The following is a 17667-nucleotide window of genomic DNA, read 5'->3' as shown; positions in this document are numbered from 1 at the left end:
GCTTCATCTCCCTGAGACAGCTCCGTGCCTTAGGGAGATTGAAGCGCTCTTTCACGCGTGTGCACAAAGTTCGCGTTTGGCCTACTTGCCCTCCTCCCCCTGCCAGCACAGGCATCGCTGAGCTGTGCCGCTCATGTTCCACGCTGGGCAGGCCTTAATTGGCCGGCCAGCATGAAATCGCGGTGTGGTACCAATCGCAGGCAGCAGTCGGTTTCCCGACTGCCCCCACCGAGCACCCCTGCCAAGGGCAAAATTCTGCCCAAAGTAAATGTTCAGCATTGTTTATCCACCACCCGTTTTGTGTTTCTAAAATTTGGTTTTCTCATCACCCTGGTGTTTTTTCCTTCAATGCAAGAAACAAAATATTGTGTGTACTCATGGCTGAAGTTACAAAACACATGTATTTATTTGTTCAGGCAATTTTAAGTTGTCAGCTGAGGGACCACCAGCTTTTGCTAGTTTTCTAGGTTGGCATGTAGATTTATGGGAATAAGTTTTGAAGCAACTATTTTATTGAGAATCTATTTGTTCCATGTACAGTTTTCTGTGGTTTCTTTCCATGTCACAACCCTAATATTACAAGCTACCTGATCTACTTAATACATTTTTGATCTATGGAGATATTGTACATGCTAATACGAAATGTGTAACTCAGCTGCATAATACAACTTTTATATTTTTTAAGTTTACTAAGATGCTCTTGGTGCCGTGAAATAAAATAATCACTGCTTATTTCCCACACAGCAAGTTTCAAAGCTTAATTGGAGGGGGTGTACCAAGTGAAAATAAAAATTAGTCTTAGCGAGAGAGGGAGAACACCAAAGAGCAAGTTATTTAAGGTGATGCTTTTGCACTTTTTAATCCCAGTTCAAAAGGAGAGCCTTGGGACAAGGTTGCCTGCCTTTACAGCCAAGAAATGGTCCAGAACATGAGGTTGGAAATTGTGCCTAAACAAAACTGAACAACAGCAAGCTGGGGGAAATTATACAATACCCTTCCTTGTTCTGTGCTTGCTCTAAAGAGTAGTTTCTTGTACATACCTATTTCTGTAGTAATTTACTTTCTAAATTTTGTGATTCATATTAGTAATGCACATGACCTTCTTAGAGTTTAGATTTCTGCAACTGAACCAACACTGACATTTAAAGCACTGGTGCAGATTTTTTTAAAAGTCGTTTGTAGAGGAATTAGATCAACTGTTCTTGCCAAAGTAATTTAATATTTCTTAATGAATGTGCTTTCCTTCCGCACAGTGCTGGTGTGGGCCGAACTGGCTGCTTTGTTGTGATCGATGCCATGCTAGAACGAATTAAACATGAGAAGACAGTTGATATCTATGGTCATGTCACCTGCATGAGAGCACAGCGAAATTACATGGTGCAAACTGAAGATCAGTATATCTTCATTCATGAGGCCCTTCTCGAAGCAGCAACATGTGGAAACACAGAAGTTCCAGCAAGAAGTCTCTTTGCCCATATACAGAAACTTGGCCAGGTTCCACCAACGGAGACGGTTTCAGCCATGGAGCTGGAATTCAAGGTCAGTGCTTCAGCCAGCATATAAATTTCATACATTGGTGTTATGTTTAGTGTGATCCCTTTAAATGGCCATTTAGCTTGTATTGACAGAAACCATTAAAAAACATTGAAAATATTAAGAGGGTAATATTTCCTAATTTACAACCCTTTTAAAGCTTCACTTCTAGTGCATGAGCTGGAACTGCCTGGCATTTATCCAATCATTCAGATTATCTTCTCCTCCCCATCTCCTTTCTTTTCCTGTCCCTGTAACAACATGGCTGAGAACAAGAAAGTAACAGAACGGGCTACTGAAACTGCACCCTACACACTGCTATGCTGGTCAGTCCTGAACATGTTTGGATTGATAATGCTGTAATGAAAGCTTAAAGCACTGTGGAGAGTAGGAGTATTGTTTCCTTGATCAGGTGTCAAGCAAAGAGCTGAAGAAATCTTATTCAAGACCAGCTTTTCATTTAAAAGGTTGCAATGTACTGTGCCTTATTACTGTCCCTTCTGTACATAACCAAGACCAAGAAACAGAAAAGCCATTAAGATGCCAATCAGGGATATGTCAGTGAAACAGTTGTTTGAGAAATTCCAATGTTCAGTGCATCAAGAACGTTTTGAGAGCCTGGAGAAAGATTCCTTAAAGCTTAGTAGAAATAGTAACTAAGAAACTTCAAGGGCAGGATTTTTAGCATGGCGGATGGGCACGCACCGGACTTGGCCGATTGTGAAATGACATGTGATGGCGTTGGTTGCCAACAATTAAAAGACCTATTAAGGCCATTAGGTTATCATTTGTGCTGGATTTTTCACTGCCCGTTCCACCTAACGGTTGACGGGTAGGCGAAAAGGCCAAGCGGCCTTTGCATTTTCCCACGCGGGATGAGGTTTCCAAATTCAAAAACAAATGAAATAAAAACTTTAATTTTTAATTAAAAAATGTCCCTGCTCATGTGACAGAGTCACATGAACTAGGGGCCATAAATATAAGATGTCACGAGGGGACATGTTTCATTAATTTTTTCTGCTCTTTAATATTTTTTCCAATACGTTCTTCATCTCCCTGAGGCAGCTTTGTGCCTCAGGGAGATTATTCAGCTCTTTCCCTCTCGGCCTGGTCGCCCTCCTCCCCCCATCCGCACAGGCAGCACTCAGCGCTGCCACTTGCGTTCCATGCAGGGCGGGCCTTAATTGGCTCCCTGCATAAAATCGCTGAGCGCTGCCTATTGCGGGCGGCAGTCAGCTTCCTGAACACCTGCCCTTGCCTATCCCGCACACCAAGGGCAAAATTCTACCCCATAATTATTTCCTGTGTTTTATGCTGTTTAATTATGAAGCATTTCCATTAATGAACTTGTAGAATGGATGTGCAATTAGCAAATGTACTTTAATATAGCCAAATATGAGCCAGGACTTTTAAGTAGGAAGAATAAAGAAGCCACATGGCCTTTGCAAAATAAGTGTCATTAATCAGGGACACCCTACCAGTTATGTGAAAAACATTTAACTATTGTAGGGCTACATAGCAATTACATAGTATTTACAGCTCAGAAACTGGCCATTCAGCCCAACAGGCCCAAGCTGTGTTTATGTCCTGGGGGATCTGGGATATAAATACATAAAATACGAAAAGTGGTAATACTGGTTAGTAAGGGCATTTAAAAATAATCGCTGGCATTAATTTCTAGAGGAATAACATTGAAAAGCAGAGAAGCTATATTAGAATTGTACAGAACTTTAGTTGAACTACAGTTAGAATACTGTGAACAGTTCTGGTCTCCACATTATAGAAAGGATATAGAGGCACTGGGAAAGGTGCAAAGAAGGTTTACAAGTATGATATTAGTATTGTGAGTTTATATCTATCAACTCAGGTTTACAAGTATGATATTAGTACTATCAAGATTGAAAAGACTGGGGCTCTTTAGTCGAGGGGGGAAATAAAAGACTAAGGGGTCAGCTGAAAAGTTGTTTTAGTTGATGAAAGGGTTTATAGGGTAGACATAGAGAAAAATTTCCACTTGCAGGCAAGACTAGAACTAGGGGCCATAAATATAAGATAGTCACTCATAAATCAAATAGAGGCTCAGGACAAACTTATTTACCCAGAGACTGGTCAGAATCGTCACCACAAAGTCATTGAAGTGATTAGCATAGTGAATTTAAAAGGAATCTAGATAAGGATTAATTTGAGATAAAAACGAAGGAGAAAGGAACAGAAGGATATTCAATGAAGGAGATTGAGAGGAGGCCATGTGGAGCATACGCATCGGCATGGAATCGACTTTTGGGCCAAATGGCCTGTTTCTAAGCTGTCCATACTACGTAATAGCTGAGTGTTTTTTCTCATAACCAGCAGAGTGTTCTTAGTAGATGACTGAAGAGCCTATTAGTTAATGAAAAACCCAAATGTTGGAGAGTGTTTACAAATTAAGCTGGTAACCATTGTTGTTCCATACCTACCAACCAAACATGCAGATAGTGAGTATTTTTGGGTGTGATTAGACCTATATTCATGTCTGTTTTTGAGTTGTCAGCTTCTTTTGGAGTTGTTGGTCAAGTTTTACAAGTTGGTGTTTATGCTGATGCCTCAAGTGAGCAATCAGGGTGGGGCACATGGCAGCAGATTCATGTTCTACTCCAGTTGCTGCAAAAACTGGCATTTGGGACTTTTGAGCATTATGTCAGCTAAAAGAGAGAAGTTGTCTTACCCATATTTTCTATTGAAATAATAACATTGTCAAAAATGCACTGGAAAAACCCTTAAAATCCTGTTGTGTGAAATTGTATACCTTTACACCCAAAAAGCAGTAATAGTCATCATTCCAGCTAGCTTAACCTTTATTACACTCAATATTATGCAGGAACATTAAATTGCTTTGTTATTTAATATTTTTGTTAAAATTCAGGGCACTTGTAAAGTGCTATACTTCATTTTTGAGATTTCATTAACAATTGATCACTTTTAAGTTTACCCTTAAAACTCCATTTTCACTTGAATTTAATCTGATTTTTCTCTTTCTTCCCCTGCCACCAACTTCCCCACCTGCCCAGCTCCTCTCTTGACTGTCAGTGACCAATGCTGAGATTAGGATGTCCTTCTGGTACTTTATCCAAGTAGCCATCCTTCATGATCAGCTTGGACAATGGGTGATAACGAATAGACATTACAGCCAATCCTATTCTCAGCTTTTTTGCATGCATACGTACTTATAAATGTACAGCTGCACACGTCAATTCCTATAGCTTGTAACTGGATAACAGTGAGCTGTGAGAACCATGAATGATGTAGCTTCAGCTAAGACTTGGCTATTCTAGCATATAGGATTAGATCTGGACATTTCTGATTTCTGCTTCAGTAGCTCTGTTATAAAAATCTATAATTCTGAGTAACGACCATGTAATTTTATTCTCAGAAATGTTGTAGGATTTTTATATTTTTCCCTATTTTGTATGCTTTGGTAACACATGTGGAACATAAGGACCCAAAGACTTGTTGGGCTGGGTGGCCTGTTTCTGTACTGTAAATTCCAAGCAAACCCATCTCACATTTTTTGGGCTGACCTATTTTATCATTTATTTGCAGCGCTTGGCAAACTCCAAAGCACATACCTCACGATTCATCAGTGCCAATCTCCCATGTAACAAGTTTAAGAACCGACTAGTGAACATCATGCCCTATGAGTCCACACGAGTCTGTCTGCAGCCAATCCGAGGGGTTGAGGGCTCTGATTACATCAATGCCAGCTTCATCGATGGATACAGGTACTATAGTTTTCTCCTTGTAAAGCTACAATGACCACACTTATTCCATACCAACTGTTCATAATTTTCTATTACTGCAAGATACCTCCCCTCTTGTAAGATAGAAAGAAATTGCATTTATATTACACCTTTTACCACCTCAGGATGTCCCAATGTGCTTTGCAGCCAATTGTGGGCACCACCCACTAACACCAGGTAAGTTTAAAGGGCCAGGGAAATTGACAGGTCAGGGAGAAGAAAAATGGACAGGATTCGGGGGTATCCGGGGGCGTGGGAAGGGGGTTGTTGGTTGGGGGTGTGGGGGTTGGTCAGAGGCCTCGGGGTGGGTGGGGGGAGGTCAATCAAAGGCCTAGGAGGTTGGAGGTGGGGGTTGGTTGGAAATCAAGGGGGTGTGGTCGGAAGTCTCGGGAGGGGGGATCGGCCTGAGGTTCGGGGGTGGCGGTTGGAATGCCTTGTGGGGGAGTGTTGGGGTGTGGGTAGTCTGTGGTTGGAGGTGTCTGGGGTTGGTAGGGGTAGTTGGGGGGGTCCGAGGCCAAGGGGTTGGAAGGCCCAGGGGAATTTGGGGGGGTGATGTGGTCTGAAGTGCAGGGGGTCTGAGGTCAGGAGGGTGCGGGGTGTATGAGGTTGGTGGGGGGAGATCCAAGAGGGGGAGGTTGGTTGGAGGTCCATTGGGGGGGTGGTCTGAGGCATTGGGGATTCTTGGGGGAGGTCCAGAGGGGGTCGTGCAATGGTGGGGGGGGGATCCAAGGTCAGGGAGGTTCGGGGGGTTCCCATTTTTGAGGCGGGGGGTGGTGTTGGGGATGTGGGGCAGTCCTGTGGGGTTGGTCTGGGTCTTTACAATAGTTACTCAGAAGTTAGAAGAGGTTTTAATTCTTCTAAGTTTTTCTGAGTAACTATTGGCGTAACCCCAGCAGAATCATCCAAAGTTTGCGATTTAGACTGCATTTGCAGAAGGTTCCCAGCGCAGGGCAATTGTCCACAGGAGGTGTGCACTTCTGGGCAATTGCCGTGCAAACCCTTACCTAGGACCTTCCCAGAGGGATTGTCAAAACATCTTTGGGGTAACCCCAGATCCGACGCTGGGGAGCTCAGACGTTATGAGCCTATCTATTTTAAGGTGTAAACATTGGACAGGACATTGGGAGAATTTCCTTACTCACTGAATAATGCCACTTGAGAGAGCAAATGGGGTCTCTGCTTAATGTCCTTTCTGAAAGATGGCACCTTCAACAGTACCATATTTCTTTACTGTTGCTCTGGTGTCAGTCTCATTCTGTGCTCAAGTTCCTAGGCATGTAATCCAACCTTATTTTCTGAAAGACAACAGCAGAGGATGCAGGATACTTTTTTTTTAAAACTTTTAGGATCAAGACATGCATTTACAAGAACTTATTACTTGGTAGTAAACAGTGCAGGTTTAAAGATTTTTAATGGATAAGAAAACTGACTTCATTTTGGGGCTAGAAAATGCACACAATGCAAAAACTGTACTAGTACTGTCAAACTGTATTCTGCTTATTTGTAAATACAGTGTTTGTGCCTACCCCACAGAGGTATGGCTGAGAAGCATTGCTGCAATTCGCTTTTACTATTGGCTACAATATATCTATTGTTAATATATATTGGCACATGTAGAGTAACCAGAGTCAAGCAAGACAATTTGTTACAATACAGATAATTGTACAGTAGGTGATGCACAGGATTATGGAGTAGTAACAATGGGGGCCTTTAATTATCCTGATATAGACAGGGATAGTAATAGTTCCTAGAGTGGAGAATATCTACATCAGTATGCTTCCAGTTCACTGAGAAAGGAGACATGCTAGATCGAGTTCTTGGGAATGAGATGAGCCAAATGGATCAAATGTCAGTAGGGGAGCATTTAGGGAACAGTGATCATTGCATCATAATATTTAGTTTGGCTGCGGAAAAGGAAAGGGAGCAGTCCAGAGTAAAAATAATTAATTGGCAGGGATGTGGGTGGGGGAGCAAACCACAATGGGGTGAAACTTGGTCTGACCCAGGCGGTAACTGAACAATGGGCCATCTTTAAAGAGGCGATAGTTTGAGTACAGTCAAGGTACATTCCCACGAGGTGGACAGTAGGGTAAAAAAAAAATCCAGAGCTCCCTAGATGACGAAAGAGCTAAATAGTAAGTTGAAGTCGAAAAGGGATGTATATGACAGATGTTGGATGGATGAGAACTATGCTCTACTTAGAAGGTTCAGAGGACAAATGAAAAAGTAAATAAGAGAAGCAAAGAGAGAGCATGAAAAGAGACAGGCAGCTAACAAAAAGGAATCCAAAAGTCTTCTATAAGCATATAAATAGTAAAAAGACGGTAAAGGAGTAGGGCCAATTCTGGACGTAAAAAGGGATTTAAGCATGGAGGCAGGGGGCATGGCTGAGATACTAAATGAGTACTCACACCTGTCTTTGCTGAGGAAGAAAATGATATCCAGGTCATGATGAAAAGAGGAGGTAATTGAGACACTTGATGGGTTTAAAATTTGATCAGAAGGAGGTATTAGACAGGTTGGCTGTAGTTAAAGTTGATTAGGATCGGATGAGATGCATCCAAGGATACCAAGGAAAGCAAGGTGGAAATTGCGGAGGTACAATCTTCCAATCCTCCTTCGGTACGGAGTAGAACCAAAGGGTTGGAGAATTGCAATTGTGACAGCTTTGTTCAAAAAAGGGTGCAAGGATAAGCACAACAATTACAGATCAGTCAGTTTACCTCAGTGGCGGGGAAGCTTTTAGAAATGATAATACAGGACAAAATTAATAGTTACTAGGGCAAATACGGATTAATTAGGGAAAGCCTACGCTGGTTTGTTAAGAGCAAATCTTGCTTAACTAGCTTGAGTTTTCTTGTGAGGTAACAGAGAATGTGGATGAGGGTGATGTAATTGATGTTGGTGCATGGACTTTGATAAAGTGCTGCACAACAGACTTTATGGGCAAAGTTACTGCTCATGGAATAAAAAGGACAGTAGCAACATGGATGTGAAATTGACTGAGTGACAGGAAACAGAGTCATGGTCAATGGTTGCTTTTCAGACTGGAGGAAGATATACAATGGGGTATCCCAGAGGTTGGTGTTAGGACTTCTGCTCTTCTTTATGCATAAATGACCTACACTTTAGAATACAGGGTGCAATTTCAGAATTTCTGGATCACACGATACTTGAAGTATTGTGAACTGTGAGGAGGATTGTGTAAAAAGGACACAGAAAGCTTGGTGGAATGGACGCACAAGTGACAAAGAAATTTAATACAGTGAAGTGATTTATTTTGATCGCAAGAGTGGGGAGAGAGAAGAAAAAATAAAGAGTACAACTCTAAAGGGGCACAGGAACAGAGGGGCCTGGTGTATGTGTACAAATCATTGAAGGTGACAAGGCAGGTTGAGAGCACAGTTAGTAAAGCAGACAGGATCCTAGGCTTTAAAAGAGGAGCATTGACTTCAAAAGCAAGGAAGCTGTGATAAACCCGTATAAAACACTGGCTGGGATTTTCCCATCCACCCATGACGGTGCCCGCTGCTGGCGAGGCTGGAAAATCTCGCCCACTGGTTCCACCTCTGCTGGAGTATTGCATCCAGTTCTGGGCAGCACATTTTAGGAAGGATGTGAAGGCATTAGAGAGGGTGCACAAGAATGATTCCAGGGATTAGGAACTTCAGTAACATAGATTGGAGAAGCTGGGATTGTTTTGAGAGGAGATTTGATCGATATATTCAAAATCGTGAGGACAGAGTAGATGAAGAGAAATTGTTTCCATTGGTAAAAGGATCAAGAACTTGAGGGCATTGATTTAAGGTGATTGGCAAAAGAAGCAATGGCACCATAAGGAAAAACTTCTTTATGCAGTGGGTGATTAAGATCTGGAATGAACTGCCTGAGAGGCTCGTGGAGGCAGATTCATTCGTGGCTTTCAAAAAGGGATTTGGATCATTATGTGAAGAGGAAAAATTTGCAATCCTACAGGAAAAGGTAGGCAAGTGACAGTGGGTAAATTGCTCTTGCAGAGAGTGAGCAGAAACATAAAAAGCCAAATGCGGCCTCCTGTGCAATAATCATCCTATGATTCTAGGTCATGCTTATATTACCTGTGCTTTCTTAGCTACTGAACTAGGGCTGTGCTATCAATATTTTTTTTAATCTGTTCATGAAATGTGGGCATCGCTGGCTAGGCCAGCATTTATTGCCCATCTCTACTGCCCTTGTTCAGAGGACATTTAAGAATCAACCACGTTGCTGTGGGTCTGGAGTCACATGTAGGCCAGACAGGTGAGAACAGCAGATTTCCTTCCTTAAAGGACATTAGTTTCTGCCATATAGGCGATGTTTACATATTTTCAGGACAACAGACATGTACAGTACAGTAAATAAAAGGAAGCATTCATCCAAGGGCTATTTAATGTCACAAAGATCAACAAAGCAAACTTGACAACTGAAAGTTCCTTACTGGATGCCTGGACTGCTTGGCATGTGTTTTCATTTTTATCTGTATTCTAACACTCTGCAGCAATAACTAAGCTATGTAAATCCTAGATTGCACCTATTTGCATTATTAAAGTTGTACAATTTCAGCTCCCAAATGCAAAGTTAATCAGTTGATGTGAATTTTAATTTCTGTTTAACTTTGATACCTGAGCCTGAGTTACACCTTTTACAAAAATTGGGCATGTTACAACTACTTTAATTATTTAAAATGTTACAGAAACTTATCTAAAGCCAGGTTATGATTATTTGAAGTCCCTACCATGTGAAGCAGATTAATTATGCACTAAAATCAGGAAAGAGAATTACTGCTGTGGGTGATAGTGGTCTGACGGGTGTGCCTTTTGTGAAGCACTGGCTCCATCTGGTGGAGTAATGCATGATTTTGAACCAAGTAAACTTCTGTAACAAAAACAGAATTACCTAGAAAAACTCAGCAGATCTGGCGGCATCGTTTCTTCTCCGCCGATGCTGCCAGACCTGCTGAGTTTTTCCAGGTAATTCTGTTTTTGTTTTGGATTTCCAGCATCCGCAGTTTTTTTGTTTTTAAACTTCTGTAATGTCTTCAAACCAATGACATATCAGGTATGTTTATTTTAAGATTTAGGAGTCTTTTGTTTTCTTTTGTTTTTGGGAGGATAATAATTTAAAATATATTTTGACCAGTTGTAAGCTTGATGCACTGAAGGCTTCCTTGCTTTTGAGTAAAAATGTGATCCTTTGTTTGCTAGAAACTGCTCATGTCTATATTCGGTGCTTTGTATGGTTGTGCACAGCTTGCTTTAATTTTAATTGATCTACTACGTTTTTGAAATTTGCAGTCGTAATCAGAAATAAAGTTAGAATTGTTGAGTGAATTCAACAGTGCATGTTTGGATGAAAGCATAGTGTGCCCTTATCTATGGTAAGAGCGGGAAAGATTTGCAGTTTAATAGTGCTTTTCACAATCACTAGATGTCAAGATTATAAATTTTACAATTTAAGTTGGACTGATTTATTTATAAATTATTGCAACATTGTTGATTAAAAAATACAGAATAGTTGATAGTGTTAGTATACCAACATGCTTTGCCACTGAGCAGTGGATACAGGTTCACAGGTTTTTATCTACAAGGATTTTGATCTTCGTTGGGTCATTTCAAGAGATTCATTGAGAGAAAATTCCCTGTTTTCCACGAATGCTTTTGTACTATGACAGCATTTAAAGGAACAATGGCCAAACAAAACTAGATAAAACCGCATCATTTTTGTAGCCTTGTTGCTTTGGTCCTGCTGTAAGTAACTGTAACTCGAAGTTCAAGATTTGATCACGAGTGAAAATGCTCTTCTTTTAATAATCATTTATAAACTCAACACATTTCTCTCATCAGTTCTATTCTCAAATGAAGAAAAACATAAGAGTACATAGTTTCTTTCTGTAAAACATAACTAACATTGTCTCGATCTTTGAATGTGAAACTGTTACAAAGCAAAGCCACCTGCTGTGAGCCTTACTGTGTTGGTTAATTAAATGACAACTTTGATTTCTGATTTAGCATTCAACACCAGAGGCTCTCTTCAAGATTGTTCACTGGCTGTCATTTCTAAGCTCTAATATTTGGGATTGCTGAGGCCTGTCTTCATACTCAAAAATACAATTTGATGTACCTAGTATCTTTGATGACCAGGTGCTTTTAGATCACGCTATAAATCAATTTTGCCTTCAATCAGCTACTAATAACAATCATAACCATTTACAGTGGACCATTCATTGAAAGCTAATATAACCAAATCAGTAAGTCTAATAAATAGAGAGATGGTAGTCCACTTCAGTCTCATGGAATGTAACTTCTGTTCCATGTCGGAACTCCAGGATGCTTCTTCTATAGTGCATTTGTGCAGTTGAAAACTACATGGACAGCACATTTCTGGATGTTGTCACCATGCAGCTTAAGGGTGTGCCAGCAGAGAGGGAATGGGTGAGTGTCAGACAGGTGAGCAGGACCAGGCAGATAGTGCAGGTAAGGTCCCTCGATTGCATCTCAGTTCTGAATATAGGTGCAGGCAATGGTTCCTCTGGGCAGTACAACCAGAATTAAGTTCACTGTACCATGGGTGGCTCAGCTTTGTAGGGGAAAGAGGAAGGACAAAAAAAGCAGGAGTGTTAGGGGACTTGATACTTAGTGGAGTGGACAGGCATTTCTGTAGCCGCAGACATAACTCTAACATGTTATGTTGCCTCTCTGGTGCCAGAGTTAAGGTTCTAGTGAATAAGGTAGATGAGCTGAGGGCATTGTTAGATATTTGAAAGTATGATATCACAGCTAATACTGAAATAATAAAGAAGAGCAGAAACGGCAACTCAACATTCCTGGTTACAAGAATTTCAGACGGGGATGAGAAAGGGGGGGGTGGGGTTGCATTATTGGTTAAGGAAACAATCATAGCTGTGATAATATGCTAGAAGGCTTCAAATGAAGCCATATGAGTTGAACTGAGGTACAAAAAAGGGGCAGTCACATTCTGGGAGTATACTAAGATCTCCAAACAGTCAGAGAGAGAGAAAGAGAGCGATAGATGTAGTCAAACTACTGAGAAGTGCTGAAACAAAAGGGCAGTAATAACAAGGGATTTCAACTGCCCAAAAATTAACTGAGATAAATTCAGTGCAAAAGGTACAGGGGGAACAGAATTCTTAAAATGTTGTGCAGCAGAACTCTTTTAACCGGTATGTTGCTATCCCAACAAGAGAAGGGGCAGTTCTGGACTCAGTTTTAGGGAATGAATCTGGGCAGGTGGAAGGGATATGACGGGGAAGAGCATTTTAGTGGTGGTGATCATAGGCAGAATTTTCCCAAATAACAACGGCTGTAAATTCGTGTCAGCAATACACATGTCTGGCTGCCAGACTTCCCCCTTATTACACAGGCAGCAGATCATGTATAAGATGCATCCATGGTTGCCGTCTTGTGCAGGGCAGCCGCCTGACCCCTCGAGCTGCTAGCCAAACCAACAGCCTCAGCTGGAACAGTGGCCACTGCTGAGGAAGGAGGCATGGGCCCTGCAGCTACATCAGTAGGCTAAAGAAAATTTAATGAAACATAAAAGTTAAATCGATGGAGGGGGAACCCTTCTGAGCTAATTGCTGGGGCCGTGATGGCTGCCTTTCCTGTCTGCGCCCCCCCCCCCACCCCCGAATAAGAAAAACACTCCCCTCCCTCCCAGGTTGCAGCTGGGAGATTGCCTCCTTTCAGCTGGTCCCCCCGCCACCACCTCCCCTCCATGGTGGGGGATGTGGGCTATCATTCCACTGTAGGCAAAATACCCACAGTCTGGTAAAATGGCCCTTAATAACAGTTAAACCATTTTGGAAGCGGATAAAGGTAGACCAGGAGTAAAAGTTTTTAATTGGGGAAAGGCCGATTTTACTGATGTGAGGGAAGGTGGTGGCACTGGGCTGGTAATCCAGAGACCCAGGGTAATGCTTTGGGAACCTGGGTTGAAATCCCACCATGGCAGATGTTGGAATTTGAATCCAATAAAAGTCTGGAATTAAAAATCTAAAAAATGACCATGAAACCATTGTTGTAAAAACCCATCTAATTCACTAATGCCCTTTAGGGAAGGAAACCTGCCATTCTTACTTCTTCTGGCCTACATGCGACTCCAGATCCACAGCAATGTGGTTGACTCTTAAATGTCTTCCGAACAAGGGCAATTAGGAATGGGCGATAAATACTGGCCTAGCCAGCGACGCCCACTTCCCATGAATGAATTTTTTAAAAATGGCAAAAGTGGTCTGGGAATAGCTGCTTGAAGGTAAATCAGTGTTAAATTAGTGGGAGACATTTAATGAGGAGCTCTGGAGGGTTCTCAAATATATTCCCACAAAGAAAGGGGTGGAACTCTCAAATATAGACACCCTCCCCACAGATGTCAAAGACCATATAGAGTGAGATCAGGCAAAATAAAGCTTCTGTCTTATGTCAAGAGTTCAATATTGTAGGAAGCCGTGAGGAGTATGGAAAGTGTAGGGCTGAAATTAAAAAGGTAATTAGGAAAGGAAATAGAAGGCATGAAAAAATATTGGCACGTAAAATCAAGGAAAACCCAAAGGTGTTTTATAAATCCATATTATAAATCCATAAATAAATAGAGGATAACTAAGGAAGGAGTGGGCCTGATCAGAGACCAAAAACACAACTTTGTTTCTTTGCCCATGTTTGACCTAATGTCATGAGATGCCGGAGTTGATTTTAAGGACACCCAGGGCAACTCCCTCCCGACTATGTCACTGTGCCACTACTTTTGCTGGGTCTGTACTGCTGGTGGGACAGAACATGCCCAGGGATGCTGATGGTGGTGTCTGGGACATTAGCTGTAAGGTATGATTCAGTGAGGATAACTATGTAAGGCTGTTGATTGACTAGTCTGTGAGACAGCTCTCCCAGATGTCAGTAAGGAGGACTTTGCAGGGTCGACAGGGTTGGGATTGCCGTTGTCGTTTCCGGTGCCTAGGTCGTGCCAGATGGTCCGTCACTTTCATCACTTCATTGGTGTGGTGCGGAAGGACTGGAAGACTTATAATATTGTACTATTGTTTAGAAAGAGAGGAAGGATTAGCTGAGTAATTACAAGCCAGTCATCCTAACCTCAGTGTTGAGCAAATAATTGGTAAAAACTTCTGAGCAGAGGACGGTTAATCAAGGATTGTCAGTGGGAGTTCGTTAAGGGAAGGTCATGTCATACTAACTTCATTGACTTTTTTGAGGAAGGTAACAAAGAGGGTCGATGAGCATAACACATTTGATGTAGTCTACATGAATTTTAGCAAGGTTTTTGACAAGGTATCAAATGGCAGACTGATCAGAATATTAAAAGCTCATGGGATCCAAGGGAAATTGGGTGAGTTGGATCCAAAATTGACACAGTGGCAGGGAGCAAAGGGTTGAGGGGTGTATTTATGACTGGAAGGCTGTTTCCAATGGGATTCCACAGGGCTTGGTACTGTACCCCTTGATGTTTGTGGTATATATCAATGATTTAATCTTAAATGATTAAAATGGTTGCAGATGATATGAAAATTGGCTGTATGGTTGATAAAGAGAAATCTGTAGACTTCAGGAAGATAACAATAGACTGGTCAGCTGAGCTGTAAAATGTCAATTGGATTTCATCCCTTAGAAGTGTGAGGTAATGCATTTAGGGAGGACAAACAAAGTAAGAGAAAATACAATAAATGATAGGATTTTGAAAAGTGTAGAGGAACAAAGGAACCTTGGTGTGCATGCCCACAGATCCCTGAAGGTGGCTGGACAGTAGATAAGGTGGTCAAGAAAGCATGTGGGATATTTTCCTTTACTGGCCAAGGCCTAGAGTATAAGAGCAGGACGGTTATGCTCGAACTGTCTAAAGCATTATTTAAGCCACTGCTAGAGGACTGTGACCTGGTCATGACATTATAGGAAGGATGTGACCACATTAGAGAGTTTACAGGAGCAGTTTACAAGGATGTTGCTAGGAATAGAAAACTGTAGTTCTGAGGGAAGATTGGATAGGCTGCAGGTGTTTTCTTTGGAATGGAGGAGGCTGACAGGTGATTTAATTGAGGTGTATAAAATTATTAGGGTCCTAGATAGTGTGGATAGGAAGTATCGTATTTCTGTTGGAAGGGAGGTACATAAACTTGCAGGGCTATGGGGATCAGCAGGGGAGCAGGATTGACTGTATTCCTCTGCAGAGAGCCAGCATAGATTTGATGTGCCAAATAGCTTCCTTCTGTGCCATAAATGACTATGGGCGAAATTTTCCATGCCTGTTGGCATCAAGTGTCATGGTGAGCGGACAATATGGCTGGAGGCCAAACATGGGTTTCACGACATTTTGAAACCAGTTTGTAATCGTCTGCTCTGCCCGTCAATGGTGGCTGCCTTTCCTGCTACCAGATGTTGGGCACTTCATTTTAATACTTCTGCGTATCATTATGAGCCCTGCTCGCTGGAATCAGCCCCCACGCTGGATCATTTGGGCACAATCACACCAATGTGTTTCACAACCGAACATAAGCGATGTACACTTGGCGAACTGCACTTCACTCAGGACTTTGAGGCTTGTTTGCCTACCTTGCTTCGGGCAGCACTCATGGTCATCAGCGCCAGGCTTCGCAGGCAACACCACATCACTTTTAGTTGGGCTCACAGGCAGAGCTATGGCTTACTTGGGGAAGGGTTGGGGGAAGTGGCCTCAGGCAAGGGTAGAGGCTGCAGGGCTAGGGCATTACTGGGGAAGTGGGGTATTCCAGAGTGTGTGTGGGTGCACATGTTGATCTATGCAAGTGGCCTTGAGGGTCAGGGCTGAGGAGACAGTCTCCGGAGGAGCTGAGAGGGTGTGTATCCGAGAGTGAGTGGTGATGTCCCTCGAGCTTGTAGTGAGTGAGATGCCTGTGAATGTGTGATGGACTTGTATGTGTGTGAGAAATGAGATGGTTGCCTTACCCTGGCAGTACAGATGAGATTTTTCATCCTCTTTCTGCACTCTTCTCTGTAACTTTGGCACTGACCACTTCTGCCACTGCCTCCCAAGCCAGAGTGATTACACTGATGCGCCTCCCGCAGCCAGATTGGGGGGTGTTAGAAGACATCACGCGGGCTCCAACAGTGCCCAGAAGGCGACCCAGGGATGTGTAACTGAATTGGGGGGCTGTAGTCTTGCTTTTCAGGTCTGTGTCTTTTGTGCAGCAGTCCAGGGCTGGAAGCACAGAGGTGTATGTGCAGCTGCACTCTAAATATGGCGTGCAGTGTGAGAAAGCGGCAAGGTGATGGCATGTCGGGTGAATTGGAGGCCGCCTGCCCACCAGCGAAATGGCATGTTTCCCAAGAATGCATGATTAATGCGGCGGGATTGGGACAACACAGCGTGAAAATCCGCCACTGAGGCCAGTGGTTAAAATGCCTTTTATCCCTCCCGCTATCGCACTTAGTGCAAATCTGGGATGATTCCACCCTATGACTCCAACCAGGGGGCATAGATTTAGAGTAATTGTCAGAAGGATTAGAGAGGAGTTGAGGAATTATTTTTTCACCCAGAGTGCAGTGAAGGTCTGGAACTCGCTGCCTAAAAGGGTGTTGGAGGCAGAAACCCTCCGCGAATTTAAAATCACTCGGGCCTGGATTTTCCGGCTCCTCCATGGAGCGATGAGGGATATGGTGGCCCAGCCAAAAGTCCATTAACTTTCCGCAGGACCGGATGATTCTGGCAGCGGGTAGGGCTGGAAAATCCTGCCTCTAGTTATATACTTGAGGTGCTGTAACGTACGGTGTTAGGGATCAAGAGTTGGAAGGTGGGATTAGACTGGATAGCTCTTTTTGGGCATTCAGTTTTGGTTGTTCTATTTTCTACAGTCTTCCAATGCTGTTTCATTTTTAAAAGCTTTGTTTTATTTTGATTGCATAATTTAACTTCCATTGTGCAAATCTTTTTGAACTAGAAATGAATGTCACATCTTGGCAAACCGCTTAGCAATCACTCTGTATTACAGTTTAAAAAATTAGGTTTATAACACATGTCTGCTAGTTCTCCCCTTTGTCACTTGTGTAAAATGGCAGAACTGATAATTCAGATAGTTGAAACACTTTACCTGGATATTTTGAACTATTACAGGTCAATCCTGATTGGCTCTTTAATTTTTTGGGTTAGTAAGTTAATTTTGTGAGAGATGTTTGTGGAAACAATTTCACCTCATTCTTTTTTAAAGTTATTTTATAAATAAATACAAATCTTCAGGAAAATAGCTGAGTTTTTAAATAATTGTATGCAAATCTTAGCTATTAAGAAGAGTTTCACGTGAAATTCTTCTTTGAATCGCTTCATGCATCTTGGTTAGATTCTT

At 42.2% G+C, this 17667-nt stretch overlaps 1 protein-coding gene across 7 annotated transcripts in view; it reads left to right on the top strand.

Moving 5' to 3' along the window:
- The window catches only part of ptprfa (protein tyrosine phosphatase receptor type Fa), a 509773-nt gene that overhangs the window by 470392 nt on the left and 21714 nt on the right, over positions 1-17667 (top strand). For all 7 annotated transcript variants that reach the window (XM_041207577.1, XM_041207574.1, XM_041207576.1 and 4 more), the window contains 2 exons: positions 1254-1539; positions 5113-5291. In XM_041207577.1, the coding sequence (XP_041063511.1) occupies positions 1254-1539; positions 5113-5291 (465 nt within the window). The remainder of the gene's footprint in view (positions 1-1253; positions 1540-5112; positions 5292-17667) is intronic.

The sequence above is a fragment of the Carcharodon carcharias genome, chromosome 16 (assembly GCF_017639515.1).
Source record: "Carcharodon carcharias isolate sCarCar2 chromosome 16, sCarCar2.pri, whole genome shotgun sequence".
In the NCBI taxonomy this organism is placed as follows: domain Eukaryota; kingdom Metazoa; phylum Chordata; class Chondrichthyes; order Lamniformes; family Lamnidae; genus Carcharodon; species Carcharodon carcharias.
The sequence above is the reverse complement of the archived record's forward strand: the minus strand, read 5'-3'. Positions and strand labels throughout refer to the sequence as shown.